Source organism: Ixodes scapularis, unplaced genomic scaffold (assembly GCF_016920785.2).
Source record: "Ixodes scapularis isolate PalLabHiFi unplaced genomic scaffold, ASM1692078v2 PGA_scaffold2__306_contigs__length_199485367, whole genome shotgun sequence".
Taxonomy (NCBI): Eukaryota; Metazoa; Arthropoda; class Arachnida; order Ixodida; family Ixodidae; genus Ixodes; species Ixodes scapularis.
This window is the reverse complement of record NW_024609857.1, coordinates 141,572,620-141,591,796: the sequence shown is the minus strand read 5'-3', so window position 1 is coordinate 141,591,796 and position 19,177 is coordinate 141,572,620. Positions and strand designations below refer to the sequence as shown.

The 19,177-nt window shown below is 42.1% G+C and overlaps 1 protein-coding gene across 1 annotated transcript in view; it reads left to right on the top strand.

The window, feature by feature from the left end:
• The first annotated feature begins 1,248 nt into the window (after nt 1–1,248).
• LOC8040965 (sodium-coupled monocarboxylate transporter 2) overlaps nt 1,249–19,177 on the top strand; it is a 107,084-nt gene continuing 89,155 nt past the window's right edge. Inside the window, exons 1-6 of the mRNA XM_040208187.3 lie at nt 1,249–1,590; nt 4,281–4,349; nt 8,860–8,911; nt 10,405–10,472; nt 10,584–10,664; nt 11,349–11,422. Coding sequence (XP_040064121.2) covers nt 1,252–1,590; nt 4,281–4,349; nt 8,860–8,911; nt 10,405–10,472; nt 10,584–10,664; nt 11,349–11,422 — 683 coding nt within the window. The 5' untranslated portion in view covers nt 1,249–1,251. The remainder of the gene's footprint in view (nt 1,591–4,280; nt 4,350–8,859; nt 8,912–10,404; nt 10,473–10,583; nt 10,665–11,348; nt 11,423–19,177) is intronic.

Here is a 19,177-nt window from a genome sequence, read left to right as displayed (position 1 = left end):
TTGCCGCTGTTGCAGTAAGACCACAGCGTGAACGCAGTGGGTTCTCGCGCGTTCACGAAGGCGAAGAAGCGGACGACGACGAAGCAGACGACAAAGCGATTCTAAAGCGATAAGACGACTGAAACTTTTTTTGCGCCTGATGACAAACTAAGACATCACACACAACACAATCTTATAAAGTACTGATATGCAGGAGAGTCCAAGATAACACCAGGGCTTCCCAAACTATGATGTACGCCCACATGAGCCCTTTTCAGCCGGGAAGCCGGAGAGCGATGAGTCGATGACTACAAGAAGCATGGCGGCGGCAATACTCCCGGAATGCGCGCGCCTCCGCAGTTCGCTTGGTGGTATCGGTCTATTCGTAAACTTCGATAAATCTATTACTTTTCCCCCTTTCCCTCCCCCATCTTAAGTTGTTTATTTTTGTGCTATAAGTGTGATGGTAAAAAAAAAAACAAAAAAAAACATTATGTGTATGTACAGTGCCCCTCAAATTTAACGCCGCCACTCGGTTACGCGAATATTGACTTATTGCATGCTACCCAAAAATAAATTAGTCGCTGCAGACGCAAACTTTCACCGACTAGTTCGACCGCTCAGTTTAGGAATAGCTCAGAAAGTGAAGAAACCGGACCATCTTATGGCGGCGTTAAGTTTGGGACGCACCGTTCATGCTGTCCTCTTTCGCTGCTGTAGGGAGGCAGAGGCTCGTCAAGCAACAACTGAGTTGCTTTCTCCTCTGTCTCTCCTCTCCAAACGGAGAGAAATAAAGAGTTTGAGTTTGAACTCAAGTGGTCCTTTTAAGGTGAACTCGCCAGCAACACCGAAGTTGCTGGGAAAGTTGCCCCTTCTGAAGCGGGCCTAAGTGCATCGCCCTAGACAAATAAGCTTAGTATACACCAAAATCTTAACCTTGAGACACGGACTGCGTTCACAGGGGTGCGACAGTAGCACACCGAATTGAGAGGGAACCGAACACACGTGTTCAGTCCCTCTGCTTTTAACTATTCTACCTGATCACAATCGTCACATCTCGATTCAATGCGGTGAGGTCGCACCCATGGATTCGCGGTTAGAGGGGAATAAAGTAACGGAGAACGCGACATGACCCTTCCTAACAAGCTCACCTTGGTTCACTTTGAAGCATACTTCCATTTCGTTCATTTCCTTCTTTCGCTTCTGCTGCAGCTCTATAGCGATGATTGACTGCTTTCCCTGACCAGGGTAACCCAGGGACTCTCCTCTACCATGGCGGCACCGACCTTCGCGTTCGCGGACTACGTGGTGCTAGTCGGGTTCCTCCTGCTGTCAGCATCCATCGGCGTGTACTTCGCCTGGGCCGACCGGCGTCGACAGTCCAACAGGACCTTCCTAACGGCCAATAAGCAGCTCGGATGGTTTCCCGTCTCGCTGTCCATGATGGCCAGTTTTCTGTCTTCAATCGCCATCCTGGGCCTGCCGGCCGAAGTGTTCCTGCACGGTTCCACGCTCTGGATTAACGTGCTGTCCGCAATCGTTGCCATATCGCTGGCGGCCTTCGTCTTTATGCCCATATACTACAAGATGGACATAACTAGTATTAACCAGGTGAGCTCTGCGTTCATTGTTTTGTATTTTAAAAAGATGCGTTTTATCCCGAGAGAGGAATTAGAACGGAAGCTGGACATAACCGTTTTCTTTTTGTAATTAAGCACAGTTTGGTAGCTTGGAATTATCAGGACTGCGGCGTGTTTATAATAGAGTATAAAATGGGTAAAATTGTGTTCTCTGGAAAAGTTATTTTCCGGACAACTTTCATTTATTAAGTGAAAGCTTGTGGAAGCTCTTTTTCTAATCTATTTATTGAAACTTAAAATCATAAAAGCCAAATTTGACCAAGCTTATATCTGAATTCTGGTTTTATGTTTTAGGATCCTGTTGGTCAAACATTTTGATGGTCCGGCTGTGTGGTAACCGCAACAAGTAACCAATTTTATATATCCAATTCGCTTAGTAGAGTTAAAACAAATTGGCCTATTAAATAAATTAGACACTTCAAATAAAATATATTGTTTTTTTTATTACTTCGCTTTTAGCAAAGGTGCGAACAGTCATCTATCGCCATTCACACAATTGTCAGCAATTATCAGAAATTAATTTGATTAGAGTATAAAATTGGTAGCGATATGTATATCCAAAGTCGCGTATTGAATTGAATGCATATTATTTGAGGAGCGCTTGTCTAAATATGTTTAGATGTCAATAAAAAGTCGTTGCAAGCATAAGATACTGTAAAACCCTTTATTTTCGTGGCCCCTATTTTTCGCGAATCGGTCACAGATGACATAATCACGCCACTAAATTTCGCGAATTCCAGACGCCTGCATTGAAAATCTTAAGGACCGAAATTTTCGCGCGCCCTTAAAGGGGCACTGACACATCAAAATCATATTTTATTTTACTATCCGAAACGATTGAAACCGATGCCTGGACATTACCCTCAAAATTTGAAACTTGGGAATTCCGTATTTCTGAATTAAAAAAACAATTTCCAAATGCCGAATTTGAAGTTCCCGCGCGATCCGCGCCAGTGCAGTGAGTCAAATTTTGAGGTCTCCTGCGACTCGACTTTCTTTCAGACCTCCGCTCCACGCTGTGAAGCTAAGCGCCGTTGCTACCGCGACCCGAAGCGAGGAGGAGGCGGGCAGGCGGGATAGAAGGGTGCCGGCGCGGGAAAAAAACCGGTTTCTTCCCCGACTCGCCGATAACCCTCTGCTCGCGCGCCGCCAAGTTTTCCGAGGTTTCCGAGGGAGCATGCAAATCCAGGAAGCGACATCACACCGAAATCTTATTTTCAGTATTTCAAAAAGAAAGGCCGTAGTGCGTTCGTAATTGCGTTAAAAAACATGTTTTACGATTGCCGTTATTAAATGTTATAGAAAGGTCGCCTACAAAGCTTCTAAATTTCCTGATTTTTGACGTCACCGATCAAAAGAAGCAAGGAGGTGAGCGCGGGAAATATAAACGCCAAAAATAAAAAGGCGCGCGTGCGCGCGGGGAAATTTTTTTTCGCGATGCGGTTTTTTTTGCGTGTCTATGACTACAACTTGCATCGTTTTAGACAATAAAAAAGAATACGACCTTTAGGGTGTCAGTGCCCCTTTAAGTTTCGCGAATTCTTCAATTCGTGAAATTCGCGAAAATTGAGGGCTCGCGAACATTAAAGGTTTTACAGTAACATATATATTTTTATTTCCATCATCTTACTCTTTGCAACAGAGCAACACCTTGTGGAGTAGAGAGTACCGGCATGGGGATACTTTAGAAGAAGGACGTATAAGATATACCTTAGCCGGCATAGAAATGAAATATCGGGTTGTGGACCAAGGGGTTGTTCTGGGTTCATTTAATGGTGAGAGATCAGTACATATTGGTTTAATTTCAAGTAAACACGCGTGTACATCTTTTTTCTTATGTTGCCATGGCAACCAAACCTGCTTTGCAGACATCCTCTGTTACTGGGTATGCGCTTGCGTTCGAATTTTTGGTAGAAGAGGGTTACTATACTCGGGGACAACTTTTCTTGGCATTTCCGAAGGAGAAAGAGAGAGCGCGTGCACAGCTTTAATCAGCGCTAAGAAGGGGAGTGGGCAAGTGTGCCCGTATCTTTGACCGCCTTTGCCAAAAAAGTGGTCCCCGAGTGTTGAGGTCTCTATTGTAAAGCAATCAATGTTTTACAAGTTGTTCATTTAAGCATCTGCAAAAGTTTTGAAGATCTTTTTTTTTTTTTTCTCGTGTATTTGAGACCGTTTTAATACTGACCCATTTTAATCTTTCAATTGAAAACGATCGTGTTGGTTAATAGATAAAAAATTTGGAAGTATAAAAACAGCGAGGACGAGGACGGAAACAGGACATCTTTCAAAGATGACCTGGTTCTATCCTCGTCCTCGCTGTTTTTATACTTTCAAGTTTTGTAATCTTTCAAATTTCTCAATCATTATTGTTCTTTATTGAATGGGGGGGCTCGAATTGTACATGTCATAGCGTCTCCAAAGAAGTATTATTTATGAGAACCGAACTAAGAAAACTTAAGATGTGGACTTAGTTTCGTGAAACCGGAATTATTCCGATTGAGAAAACAACTAAAACTTTTAGTTACCTGCAGGTGACTACTAGCGTACGTAATTTCTTTCGAGCGTATCGAATACAAAAGAAAATGTAACTACCGGGCATTTGTCATCGATTGTACAAACTTGCTAATGCCATAGTATTGCGTTTTATTATATTTCTTACAGTATCTCGAGCTGAGATTCAAGTCAGCCGTTGTCAAGGACATTGCATCAGGCATCTTCATATTGGCAACGGTAAAATGCATTTTTATATCTAGTTCTCAAAGCACGGTGCTCAACGAAGCATTATAGACAGGCTGAGCCTGTGGCCTCACTGAGTGAGAGCATAAGGTTCGCTCAAGGAGCATTTACGGTTCCCCTACACTACACTAACCGTATGGCTCCGCTGCTCAGTTCTTCCAGGCATCGCTAGACTAACTCTATATGCGCAAGGCCAGCCACTCCGCAAGTCCATTTTGTTTCGTTGGCACTGGACGTTCATCTATCGCTCGCAGAACTTCAAGTGCAATTAACAGACAGTCTTAATGAATCGTACGTAAAAGCTTTGCGTACGCAAACGAATTGCGGGTCAGGGTTGCGCATGCTCAGAAGGCAATAGAAGGGATAGGGTGTGGCGTATGCACGCAACGCTGGGGATTTCGCGTTGCGGGCTAGCGGGTTTTGCATGAAGCTCTCGAGAGATCTCGGACTCAGCGAGACCACCTGTTTCACAAGATGATGGTTACCTCGACTAGCGCGGCATGGGCGACGTGGTGTTCGCGAAGTTTAGTGTTACGTTAAGTTACGTGGTGTTCAGGTCGGTAATTCTTTCCGGAACCTACCGCAATCGAGTCAGGTCACCGTACAATGGAACGAGTGCATAGTGAAAATGTTGGCCGCTCTCAATGTGCGTGAGCGTCGCGATCTGCTCGACGCTAAGCCTCTTGGCGCAGTTCATCGCCGACGAACGAACGACTCTTAAAAAAATCGCCGAAGTTGACGTATGAGTAGGTCATGGATTTCAGTAGGACATGGGTTTCTTCCCGCGATAGCACTGATAAAAGGTGTCCTTTCCAGGGGACGAGGACGGAGGCTCCGTGATCGAATTTAGCTACACACTCGTACTCGTAACCTCCGTACCCCGCAGAAAAGCGCGCTTGACCAGGCACCTGCGGCTTGGCTTAATATGAAATAAAAGTACTGGAAACCTTTTCATTTTAATGTTTATTTTGAGGAGCATGGTGCGCTGCTGTACGCACGCGGAGTTGTACGGCTCGATCAAATTAAATCAAGATGGTCATGCGAGATGTTCACTCGGCAACGTTTGCGGAACGCACTATACTAAATTTGGTGCGAGCAGTGTCCTGATTGAGGGTTCCGGCGAAGGCTCCCAGTCCGGCGACACTACCTTGTGCCGGGTAGGAGACAGATCGAGGAGCCGGGAGGCGACGAGCTCAGCAAAACAGAACACACTTTATTTACATTAATTACAACATCCTTTCAGTGTTCGTACCACAACAACTTCACGGGTGTCCTTTCTTTATATATCCGCCCCCCATCTCGCCGTCCACTGGCTTGTCCAATCGCAGGGGCCTACGTGGTCCTCGGCAGCCAATGTGGAAGAAGTTCGTGTGCCAGCGGCCAGCCAATGCCGAAGAAGTTCGTGGCGGGTCTCTCGGCGTGGTGGCTCGCTCGCTGAAGAGTCATCCACACGCACACACACAGACACGGACACCCAGCTTGTACAAAGGTTGTCTCGAGAGCCGAGTTCTCCGAAGCTCCCGCACGAGCCGCCGGTCGGTGCGAGAGCGTGCTTTGGTCGACGTAAGCCAGGGGCACGCGCCGCTCTCGTAAACGTGGAACGGGTGTGTCGTAGCCTTTCACAATAGCAGGTAGTTATCAGCGTACGCTATACTATTGCGTATTGCGTACGTAAGAGCCAGAAACGCTATACTAAAACTGTCTGATATTATCGCCAATAACCTCACACTGTGGAACGAAAAAAAAAAAAAAGCTTTGTAGACGAAGAAAGAGAGACGGGAGGGAAGGACTTAAAACCGACGTTTCCCTCCTTTGCTTCTTGCTTCGATTAACAATTTTCTTCTTTTTTCTTTTTTTGTCCGACAATTTTTTTTTGCACAGTATACAAATATTTTTAACCAGCTCGTCTGCGCACTCACCGTTTCTTTAAGCGCGGGCCGATCACTTAAAACGCAATATTGAAGTGTCTGACCTTAATATATTTGTAGAAATAATGATACTGGGAAAAATTGCGTTATCGACGACGGTGCAAAGTGCAGCGTCGTGCATTACATCGTGCTTATTAAACCTAAGCAGTTCTTAAAGTATATTTGTTTTTAATTGTTCGAGAATACGGACAATGTAAAACGAAAATAATCCACTACAATATAAGTGTTTCCAATTACTCTCATTCAATCCAGAATTTAAAAACCATTAGTATTCTTTACCATGAGTGAGACTTTAAACCCATATAGTAAATAAGGTGAAAAAAGATGAACGTAGAGGCGAACCAATAGCTAGTCTGCCTCGCAGCTTGTGCGCACAAACCTCTGGTATAGTTAGCGTCTCGTTCTGCCAGTGCATCGGAGCGTCCCGAGTAGAGACTTGCACAGGACCCCTTATAAATAATGAAGTGACTCGTGATGTAGTGGAATTCATTTTGTAGTCATTTGATTGCTCTGCTTAGGTAGGAATCGCAAAACAAATCTGATTACATTTGAAAGTGATCAAATTACTTGAAAACTTATTTTCTCAACTCCTCCTGACCCCTGGGTCTCCGTGTCTACGACTACTCAATCACCATGTTTCCTTAGAATGCTGCCATATGCTCACTAGATCAGATTATAGATATTCTGAACAACGAGGGGTAAATCGATTGTTACCGAACTGTACAAACGAAGGTCAGTTTGTTTTAAGTTTACGTGCTAGTTTGCTTTGTTTTCTGAAATTATGAAGGCCGGGTTTTCTGCAAACCCCTTTCAGTGCAAAGAGGGAGTGTTAATATTGTATAGCATTTTTTTATTCGTTCCAATAGTCCATCTTTCCCCACTTGCAAAAGAAAAAAAAATCTTAATCAACCTCAAAGGACCTCTAACCTGAGGTGCCCACAAGATAACTAAAACTAAATAATGTCAAAGCTGTGACAAAAAAGTGAGCTGTTTGTGAAATGGAAGATAGGCTACTGGCGTTGTTCCGCAAGAAGTGAGCAGATAAGCAGTTCGTAATCCGGTGGTTGCAATTCCCAATGAACATTACAAACGGACTGTTTTCAAGCTGACAAAACAAATTGTGAATAAGCTTTGTTCTCAAATGTTGCGAGCCTTATCTAAGCTCTTCTTTTTGATGCTGCAAGTGATAACGACGTGACGCAATCGAAAGGATCGGAAAAGTAACGTTGTTTTTTAACTAACGGCAAATTGTAGTGTGCGCGGTAAATCCTACCCTGCAAAAATAAAAGAAAGGAACAATTGGTATTTGTTCATAGAAAGCTCAAACTTTCACCATTTTTGCATTAAAATGATGCAATTTCAAGGCGTCGATTTTTTGCTTGTTTTTTTTTTTTCGTAAAGAATAAGACCAAACTTGCTAAAGTCAACTGCGGCCCAATGGCGTGTTCCCAGACGACCGAGTTAGGTTATAGTAGAGCCCGATGAACTTAGGAAAATAGAATCTAGAGAAAAAAGGGACAGACATACCGCTGGACTACGAAAATGGTTTTAACCCCTCCTCTTTTTGAACCTCGACTATGTGCTTTTTTTCTTCTTTTTTTGTTTTAAAAGCCACATAAGAACACAACTTATACCGTAAAATCTTGCTTAACTTAAATTTGAATCACCCGCACTTCATCGCGACATAAAACACCGCAAATATTGTTTATCTTTGGTATTGAGCTTGATCGAGGGCTCGCGGGCACACGTTGCTTCGCTTTCTTTTGTGACCAAGTTCTCCAGCATCTCTCGTGCACACTGGTTTTTGTGTTTTGCGATGATGGTGATGCTGCTGAACTCTGCACTGCATTCACAAACACACAGGACAAGCAGCGCTTGTCCTGTGTGTTTTCTCCTCTGTCTGTCCTTGTCCCAGTCGCGCTGTAAGTAATTATGAACTCTTACCAACTCGCCCAATTGTCCATTTTGCTAGGCTGGTAGATGACCTGCCGTTGTGCCTTTTAGAGATGCTGCGTGTTCTCTAGTCCTGTCGGTAATGCATCTGCCAGTTTGGCCAATGTGACAATTGCTACACAATAAGTGGATGGGATATACAACCCCCTTTTCACATGGGGAATATCGCGTCCTGTGAGAGATGTTGCAGGTTTTCGTGTGGTTGGTGTCCTGGTTTGCCTTAAGGCACATGGAATACGCTTTGTTTCGTGCAAAGCACACAACTTTGACGTCCTGCCTCGCGACTATCTTTTTTAAATTATGTTTTGTATTTGTACTTAATTTGTGTTTAAGTTAGGGCTGAATGTAACTTCGTCTGCTCGCTGCGCACACCGGGAAATGGCGCCAGAAGTTGGAGGAAAATAAAAATGCAACCTTGCAAAGTGTTTTTTTTTTTTTTTGTGAAGGGCATTTCACACAAATTTTGGCTGACCTGCGGCTTCGTTGCATCATATATATACTATAATTAGAGCGCAAGGGCGCTAGTACATTTTTTACATTTTTTTACTCAAGAATGCCGTACTGCAGAGCACTGTGCTATGCTGTGGGCTCATTATGGCTTATTCTACTGTCTGAATTTACAGCTTCTTTACACAGGAGTGGTGCTCTATGGCCCGTCACTCGCTCTTGGAGCAGGTCAGTTGGTTCCCCAAGGTTCTGTACATCTGATTTCCCCAAGCAACGTATCGCTTCGCAAATCTTCTCCTTTATCACCTCTGCATTGAAGTGTTGTATAAAATCAAACAAACGAAATACACTTCATAAGGGATCCATCTTCAGTACGTCATGCTTCTTTAGTTCTGCCATTCTTACTTTCAGATTTGTAGTAATGAACAAGCATATTCAAATACCATGAAAGATTTTACAAAGGAAGTTTCTGCTTCGGTACGGAGTGGGTGTACAGTTGCCAATCTGAACACCCAGCCTGCCCTTAAGCCTAAACTCGTTGGAGTGCAGGTCCTAGAAGCTCGGCCCTCGGTTCAACGGTGCGTAACTCGCACGTGGTGGTATAGATTCTGAAGTACTGCAAGGCGGCACGTTTTGCAATCTGAAGTGCGGTTATGAAAAGAATAGATGTCTTCTTAACTTCGTTTGTTTTCGCCTATGTAAGCAGCGCATCGCTGGTGAGAATTTAATTTAATTTATTTTACTCTCAGGGCCCGAAGGCATTACCGAGAGGTGTGGGTTTATGGTAAGGTAAAGATAAATCTAGAACAATAAAAAAAGGACTACATGACGTCATATAAGAAATCAGTCCTTGCACTTTTAAAATCAGCAGTGTCAGTATCTACCACAATAACTGCGGAAAGGCATTTTCAGTCAATAGCGTGTTGGAGCAAAACATTTACATTTAAGAGACGTGCAGCATTGGGGGTGGTTTTGAAAATCTGTGGTTTTAGCGGTTTTGAAAGAGGGGGTTTTGAAAATTGCTTTTGGCAAAATATTGGGTTAGTATGATACACATGATCAATGTATCGGTATCGGAGCATTCGCTTCTGTGAAAAAAACGTGACCGTCCTAAAGATCTGTTGAGTAATAACTGCCAAAACGAGAAAGGAGATCGAGGGCTCGACTTTTTTTGCGTGCTCCGCGTTCTGTTGGGATCTAAATACACTTGGCAGCTCACGCGACAGACACACTTTCCTATTTTAAGATTCAGCCGTCATGACTTAGTCGCTGTTCAAAAGAAATACAATCGTATTCGCCTCAAGAACCGCAGTGAAAAAAGTCCAGCTTTTGACAGAACGTTACTAATTTTCCACTTCATCTGTTTAATTACGATATATGTTGATACGTCTAAGATTATTTTTACATCATTTTATCAAAACGTACACGTTCTGAACGTCAGAAGCATCGTTTTTTCCTCCGAAAATCAAATGTCGTTACTTGTAAGGACTACTTCGGGTATCGCATGTATAGGGCGCAAAACTTCTCTTTTTTATGTGACAGCTAGTATAGTTAAGTATTCGCTTCTTTTATACAAAGAACATCACGAATATATATATATATTTTTTTTTTCATTATAAGAGGGTTGGGGCGCACACTTTGCGGAGGAGGCAAGCGCAGCCACAGGAAAGTTTCCTCTCGAGGTCCCATTCATATGTCTCTTTTCTCGAATGAATTCACAGTGACCGGAATTCCCGTCTCGACCTCGATCCTCCTGAACGGTCTGGTGTGCACCTTCTACACCACAATTGTAAGTACGCCCATATACGAAAACACGTACACACGGTTGCACGCACGCAACAGCTCGTGGTTTTGCTTCTCGATCGTCTAATGCGTATGCCGTTTCTGGATTTATTTCCAGGGAGGCATCAAGGCCGTCGTTTGGACAGACGTAGTCCAGATGGTCCTCATCTTCGTCGGCTACATCATGGTCATCATTTCTGTACGTACGAAAATCCAGTGTTAAGCTAAAGCAATGATCATTCGAAACGAACCTAAAAGAAATAATTTTATAAATATGGATAAAATATTTAGTAGAAGCATTTCCCAAATATACATCAGAATATTAGGCAATATTCGAATCCTCTCAAAATGTTACCTCACTGAGTACTTGAACATGAAAGAGCAATGCTTATTGCGCCTTAAAACCGTACCGCCGTGAATCCTTAATCATGTTCTAAAAGGAAAAGCGAGTTTCACAGCATTAAAATATAGACTGCAATATATCACCGTTTCTCCACTTAACAGACTTTCACACAAACACGCACGCACGCACGCACACACACACACACGTGCGTACGTACGTGCATGCATACATACATACATATATACGTATGTACGCACATACGTACATACATACATATGTACGTACATATATACATACATACATACATATATACAGATATACATACATACATACATATATACAGATATACATACATACATATCCGTTGTAGAATTTGCAAACTTTTAAACTTTCCGGAAGTTTAATTTTATAGGCTCTTTCTCGAAGCCGTCATCGGCGTACAGCTCCAACCCGATTTACTTTCCAAAGAAAATCGTTTATAATAAATATGTATGCAGTCCGTAATATTTGTGAAAGGAGATGTGTCTTAAATTATTCCAGGGAGTCTACCACATTGGTGGCATCAGCAAGGTGTGGGAAGTTGCCGAAAAAGGTGGAAGGATAACTTTTCTAAAGTAAGTTAATTTTTCTATATTTTTTTTCTGCATTTCATTACCAACATTGTGCGATATATTCTTGCCGCGTTCCGCCTCACGTCCTCGCCATCTTTTCTGTCGAGTAGATGACATATTTGAATTACAGCATGTTGCGTGGCAATGACGAAAGACGTGGTGAAGTGTATAGAGCGACACTATAATTTTAATCTTTTCTGACCCGCGCTACCCAAGCGGCCGTCAGTTTTAAGCTGTCCGTCGTTGACTCCACGATTCATATATTTCTGCCCGTGACGTACGAAATCGTTCGTGGGACACTTGACTGACGAGGCCCCGTCAGAGAGAAAAATATGAACTTAAATGCCGAAAGGTATTGTAAGCAGTGATAGAGTGGAGGCGAGCTGATAATGAATTTACATCTTGTAGACCCTGAAATGGGAATAAAAAAAAAACAAAAAAAAAAAACTGACGAAGACAACAAAATTTTTTCGTCTGTTTTTTTATTGTTCTCCATCTCAGGATCTACAAGATCCCGAAGGTATTGATCGATTGTCGCCGAATCATCACATATTTATTCCAGTTGTTTAGCGAATCACAATTCCAATACCTTAAAGATAGCTGGTGAGTGTATGTTCAAGCAGTAGGACCTACAAATTGCAAACCGAAGCACAGAGTAAAACAGCTTTTGATGCACACCGCACGGCACAACGGCATAATGAAGGTTACGAGAAGTCCTGTTTCTTCCTTAAAAGATCACTTTCTTGTATCCAGCTCCCCTTCATCGAGATGCTTGCTGCGGTACTTGAGCACCTCACGGGGCCAGCTGAATTTCAATATTTCTGCCTTCGTTTTATACACCACCCTATTTTGTCGTATTTTTTTTTCGTCGCTATACTTGGCTTTTTACCGTCAGCGTGGAACGGCGGCGTGTGGTCATCGTTCTCCTTCTCGCATCCAAAATTCCAGACTTTTCGATGAGTGAGGGTGCTCGGGGCATGATATAACATTTGAAAGCGTGCGTTCATTTTTAACAAATAATTTGCCTAGCAGCCATACCCCCTACTTTATTATTCAACTAAGAAAATGAATATACACCCTCAATTCGACGCCATTAATCTTAAGAGGGAACCTAGTACTTCTGTGCGGTTTATTATTTCGCTGGAATTGACTCTGTGCTTCTATATTTTATATCTTTATAAACTAATTTATTTCAAAATTTCTTAAAAGCGAGAGCGGTGAGCGAGCTTGCAACCTTTAAAAAGCACCGCAATAAGCTAAACAGTCATCTAAGGACTGATAACCGTGACTACTACAACAGACTTTTTCATCCATTAAAAACTAAGAAAGCTTATGTTATGTGGAGAAGAATACGATCATCGCTAAACTACAAGCTATCCCAAAGCATGTCCCATGAAATAAGCGCAAACGACGTTAAAGTAACGGCGGTCACCTTGGGAAATGTGTGTAAGATTTGTTTATTTTTATTTATCTTTTATGTAATCGTTGGGGCTTCTACCTGTGTGTCATCTTCCTGTATAGACCTTTTCACCCTCCGCCCCATGGGCGCTTCCATCTTGGAATCACGTGATGCGGCCGCCTTTAGGTTACTTCAACTTGTTGCTCCGCTCTCCCCTCCGCGCTACTCCGCGCCTTGGCGGATGCGTTAAATGCGTGTTTTTCGTCGCGTTTCCCCGCGTTTTTTACCTTACTCTGGAAAGTGTTGTCTGATACTTATACTTACCAGTTACCACGTAATTGCATTACATCATTATATGCCCAACTTCTGCAGTTAGTTTTGTAACAAGTTTTGACAATTTTTACCGTCGGCGTGCCGGATATGTGTTAAGAGTGTAGCGTTAGCGCTCAGACACATTGAGTACATGTACGACTCTAAAACAGCACGACGGTTCAAAAGTCAGAAACTTACGAGAACTCAGGTTTGCTAACTAATAGTGGCGGAACATTCGCAATAGGAAGAACAAGGTAAGGATATATATGATCGCGCATTTAGGATCTCAAGGAAGGTGGCAAAATTAGTCAGCATAAATAGCCACGTGTGTTTCTGAAAGCATCGTGTTTTGTATTTAACACATCGAGAACAGTTCATTTTGATTACGGTATAGGGGGTAACTCGTGGACAAGATAGAGTACAAACGTTTAATTTGATTTTTTATGCTAGGAATAATGGTACGTCAACGTCAGACAATTTGTTTACAATAACACCTACATCTGTTTGACGTTCTTAATCTTTTTTGCGTTATAAACATTCGCTTGATCGGTGTATATATGAATTCCAAGTAACTGTATACCGACCCATGCCTTTTAATTGCCTAAATAATTTCCTTAAGATAACCACGAAGTTAATTTCAATTATTTAATTTCAACAAAATATTGCGACTCCTCGCGTAAGAAACTGTCGCAGACAGCTTGAGAGTGCCTGGGGTACATAGTATGTGACACCGAAAAGAACCTGTCCGCATGAAAATCGCCCGAGGGAAGCGTTGTTGACGGCAAATAGGGATTTGCTTTCAGTAGCTGGCGATGGCGAAATCTACAAAGCGCATATCGGTTTAAACCAGTAAAATGCTTCCTACATAGGTCCATGTCGTACGTAGCTCCCTGCGCTCGACTTCAGCCAAACTTTCCTTATATCAGTTCTTTTGCGCCCTTTAATTTTATTTGGCAAATTTTACGGAAGATAAACTTCAGACTACATTTGAGGGTCTTTTACCTATCTTATAGCTTGAAAATGTCGTAAGCAAATGCCCATACAACGAAGAGTTTATTTCATAAGGCCAATATTATGAAATGTTGTTAATGACTACTTCAGTTAACGACATTTTCTAGTCCGCCTAGTGTGGTCCACAAAACTACTTCTCTAACTTAAATTTTTAAATAAAACAGGTCGAGACAATATCAGTTCTTTTTTATATTCTCTACGTCATTATTGGAGACTTTTCCCGTGCGACGTTCATAAAAACTTGGCATACAAAAACACAACATCGAGCAATAAACTTGTCCCTCCATCTGTTCTTCATGATTCAGGGGATAGTTAATCATGGTTGTCGACCTACTTCTTCTCTAAGCGCTCATGCATTGTAGTTTGTTGCAATACAGGATGAGCAGTCGAATCTCTGACTTGAGCGCGAGCTATCTACCTGCCGTACCACACGGTGCAGGCCCAGTCAAAGGCACGGCGGCAAACAACGAGCTCGTGCTGGAGCGGCTGGAGGCGGAGCTTGTCCTGCTCCTTCTTTATTTTCCTAAAAAACTAGTGTCCGCGGGTACGCCCGCGGGTACGGCCGTGCATCAGCGCGGTTGTTTCACCGCCGAACATGGGTGAAATGAACGATGGACGTAATCAGACGCATTTGGTGTTCGTGAAAGTGCTCGTAATTTAGGCTTGAAACCACTTCCTGGTCCTCAAAGCGGCTGAGTACCATTGTTTCATTCGCTGTGTGCTAGAATAAATAAATTTGTATCACAAAAGAAGCGAAAACGGCATGAAATAGCAACGCAATTGCGTGCACGTTAAAACCGAAACCAACCAAATTGAAGCAACCTCATGGATGGATGGATGGATGAATGAATACGGCTGAGCCTTTTGGATCGGGCGGTAGCTTACGCCACCTAGCCATTTTGTTTTAAAATTTAAGCTTAGAATATTTAAATGTGAAAACTATATTCACTCCGCAGTGCAAAGAAAGTGAGGCTATGAAACCCCCTTGCCATCAGTGAATAAGAAAATACCTAGTTTTCTCTCGATTTCTGCCACCATTCACTTAATCTTTGCTTGGTAATCTCTACAGTCTTGAAATCTACTCTCCCTTCGCTGTCTTTAAAACCCAATGATTTTATTAAATCTATGTTGTCATCGGTAGGCATAGGGTGAAGCCCTTTACAGTAAAGTATCAAGTGCTCAGCCGTCTCGTCCTCCTCTCCACAAGCAGTGCACACTGTATAAATTTCCTGGTACTTCACTCTGTTTGTTCTGGTTCGCAGAACACCCGTCCTCGCCTCAAACAACAACGAGCTTCCCCTAGAATTGTCATAAATGCTTTCTTTGGCAATAACTGTTTTGTTTAATCTATAGCTTTCCAGAGCCGTCTTTTTCTGCATTCCCTCTAGCCACCGATCTCTTTCTGTGGCCTTAACTTTCTTCTTAACTGAGACTTGCTCTTCCGTATCTTCGCTATAGGCCAAAAACTTTCCTCTTAATTTCCTAGTGCGCTGTCTCCACTTTGTGTCTACACTCCTCATGTATAAATAGCTGAAAACCTTTCGTGCCCATTGCTCCCCATCCATTTGCCTCAACCTATCCTCAAATTCTATCTTGCTCACCGCTTCCCTGCTCTCAAATGACGCCCATCCCATGTCTCCTTGTACTCCCTGGTTTGGCGTTTTGCAATGTGCCCCCAAAGCCAGTCTACCTACTCCGCGCTGTTTTATTTCTAGCCTCGCATGCACTTCGGATTTCATGAAACCAAATTGAAGCAACCTCATGGTGGCGAGTGTGCCAGCGCCCCCTACCCGACGGTCGGGCAACTACTGAAATAAAAAGGTCTATAGATAAAGCTCTAGAGTTCGTGCCATTGTTGCAGACGAATACAATTTTTTTTTTTTTGTTTCCCACTGATCAGTCGGAAGTGTACTCAACTATTATGAATAGGGTGACCACCTTCCTGCAGTCGAAATGCGGGACAGCGGTGGCGGGAGGCGGGGAGGGGGGGGGGGGGGAAGGTAGAGGAAATTTATTAACACGCTCACACCACGAACCGAGGCTCTGTTAACACATTTAATATCCTGTGCTGTTTATACACCTGCAAATTGTATTGCAGGCTCAGCAATTCAGCTCAAATATTTTTTACTCCCAGCGATATAGTTTTTTTATGCCAAATGTGTTACTAAATGTGTCGAAATTGAAAACATAAAAATCAGCTGAAGCAAAACTCAATGCATCAAATGGAAATAAGAAACCGTAAATCTTTTTCATTATTGTTTCCTGTCAACGCTTACTTTCATCAACATGGTGCTATCACTCTAAAAAAAGCCCGTGCGTCTACTTTCCCGCACAACACTCGGAGAGCCAATCACCGCGAGTTACAGAGGCAGCTCAGCGAATGACGACGCCGAAACATATGTTCAGACCGAAAAACGCAGTATGAGTTTTGACATTAAGCAATGCAAAACGTCACGCTTGCATTGCGTAATGTCACAACTCAGACTGCGTTTTTTTTTTTTTTTTGTCTAAACATATGTTTCGACATCGTCATTCGCTGAGCTGCCTCCGTAACTCGCGGTGCTCGGCCCGCCGAGCGTTCTGTAGCTGTCTTCACGAAAAAATAAAAAAATAAATCCACAGCAAACCTTTTGCTGTGACACAGCGATATGAAAATAATTACAGTATCTTATATTTTAAATTTTGGCGAGCAATTTGTCTTAGAATATTTTTCCACCAAGGGGAGCAAGCGCGTCGGTTCTCCTGCAAGAACGACGGTCGCTTCCCAAAATGCTTGGATAGAAAATGGTGTACCATTGCGATTCACACGATTACCAGCGACCTCGGCGCTTCCCCGTGCCCCGTTGTTCGGCAGCACCATGAGGTGCAGAGTGGATTTTACGACAGTATGAAATGCGGGACATTTTGAGGATATGGAAATTTCTCGCGGGACGCGGGACACGAGCCCTCAATGCGGGACAGTCCCGCGAGTCGCGGAACGGGTGGTCACCCTCATTATGAATCTTAAAAATATTAAAATCATTGACTCGGGTAACATGTGGATAAGACCTATAAAATATGTTATTGACATACTTGCACAATATTGAACATATATATATATATACATATATATATAATGTAACATGGCATTTCAAACTGGCGCTTTTCTACTCGAAATGAATGTATCAAATGTTACTATCCTACACAAAGGCGGGGATATCTTCGACAGAAGCAATTATGTCGAACATAATTTAAATTTTAATTGTCCTTGTTTTTCTTTTCTTTCAAACCACTCGAACAACTTTTGCATCGAAGTCTCCTAACACATCTTGACAAACATTCTTTAATTTCTGATTCACAATTTGGACTTCGTAAGCAGATCTACCGAAATAGCCTTATTAAAAAAAAATTAAATGTAAAGGCACTTCACCAAAAAGATATAACTTTAGGCTGCTTTTTATTACTCAAAGGCATTCGATTTCACCAATCGTAATATTTTACTTTGAAAATTGCCCTTGCTTAAGAGTAAGAGGTATAACCCTTGATATTTTAAAATCCTGCTTAATAAAAATCAGTAGGTGTCCTTTCCAAACTTTCATTCATCTAGGCTAGCCATAACATCGGGAGTTGCCCAGGGTAGCATGTTTCGGCCATTGTTATTCATTTTTTACATTACCGGCGTCATAACCGTGGCTGAAAACATTGCTGTAAAACTGACCATTTACGCGGATGATACAAGTTTTTTTTTTCCTATTGCACTTCTATTGCCACAATGCAAGAAGTGTTAAAGCAAATTACCACCTGTACACTCGACAACAAACTAAAATTAAACTGTAAAAATACCAAAGCAATTCTTTTCAACCCTATAAATAAAAATATAAATGGTTCAGTTCACTTTACAATAAACAATGAACAGATTGAACTTGTGAACTGTTAAAATACTGGGTGTTTTTGCTTTCGTACGATAGGAGCTGCAATGCTCATTTAGATCATGTCCAAGCGAAGTTATCTTAAAGCGTTCGGCTAATAATGAAATTTAAAACTCTACTTCCTACTGATATTAAATTAACTGTTTATAATTCGTTAGTCATTTCCAGTTTAAGTTACTTTAACCTTATTTGAGGCGCTACAACCAAAACAAACTTGAAAAAGTTGCACCTCTTACAAAAAAGCAGAGCGTGCGATTTCTTGTGTCCCGTTTCCCCATCCCACTGCATCATTGTTAAAGCACTAAACGTAAAACACAATTCTACATATACATGCGTTCAAACTTTTAACAACGTATCGCAAGGGCTCCTCAGCAAAGAATCTTCAATTCATTCAATGAGCTAACCTAAAACTTGGCATCGTCCTGCGCGACCTAAGACATATTCAGCCAGGCCTTGGATTATTCGTCCATCGCGTACTAACTGCATTGATTAGACGCTTCATTCAATTTGTCCACCATGCTAAATAGTTTGTGTAAAAAGTGTATAATTTTAGAAACGCTGTCACATAAAGGATTATTAAGTTTAATTTTGTATTTGTGACTCCGAATACTTCTGTTGTTTTTGTTGTGTGATTTTGGTGCGTTATATTATGTGCTATATTTTCGTGTTTTCAAATGTCTGGTGCTTTCGGGTATTTTTGTGATTAAATTATTCATCTCATCTAATACTATTTGCATATTAGTATATTATTATTTTTTTCTGCGGTCAAGAACTGCGCGGGGGCTGGGACCTTTGTGAAGTTGCTACTCGGCAGCTTTTTGTCCGAGTCTCTGTTGTCATGTAAGATGATGTCACAACAAAGAATTTTGATTTGATTTGATTTGATCTTAATAGGACAGCTTAACTGTGTTCACGCTTCTTGATTTGTGACTCTTTTTTTTGCGTTCTTTTCGGCGGTGCACTGATCGTCGGAGCACGGAACGCTCCTCTTAAACTTGTCAGTTGATATATAACATCCTCTATTTGTACAACTATTCCGTATTCGCACCCTGTGTTACAACCATTCCCATTTTTGATACAGCAGCAGAAACTCAATGCCTTCCTTTCAAAAAAGACATCACAATAAAA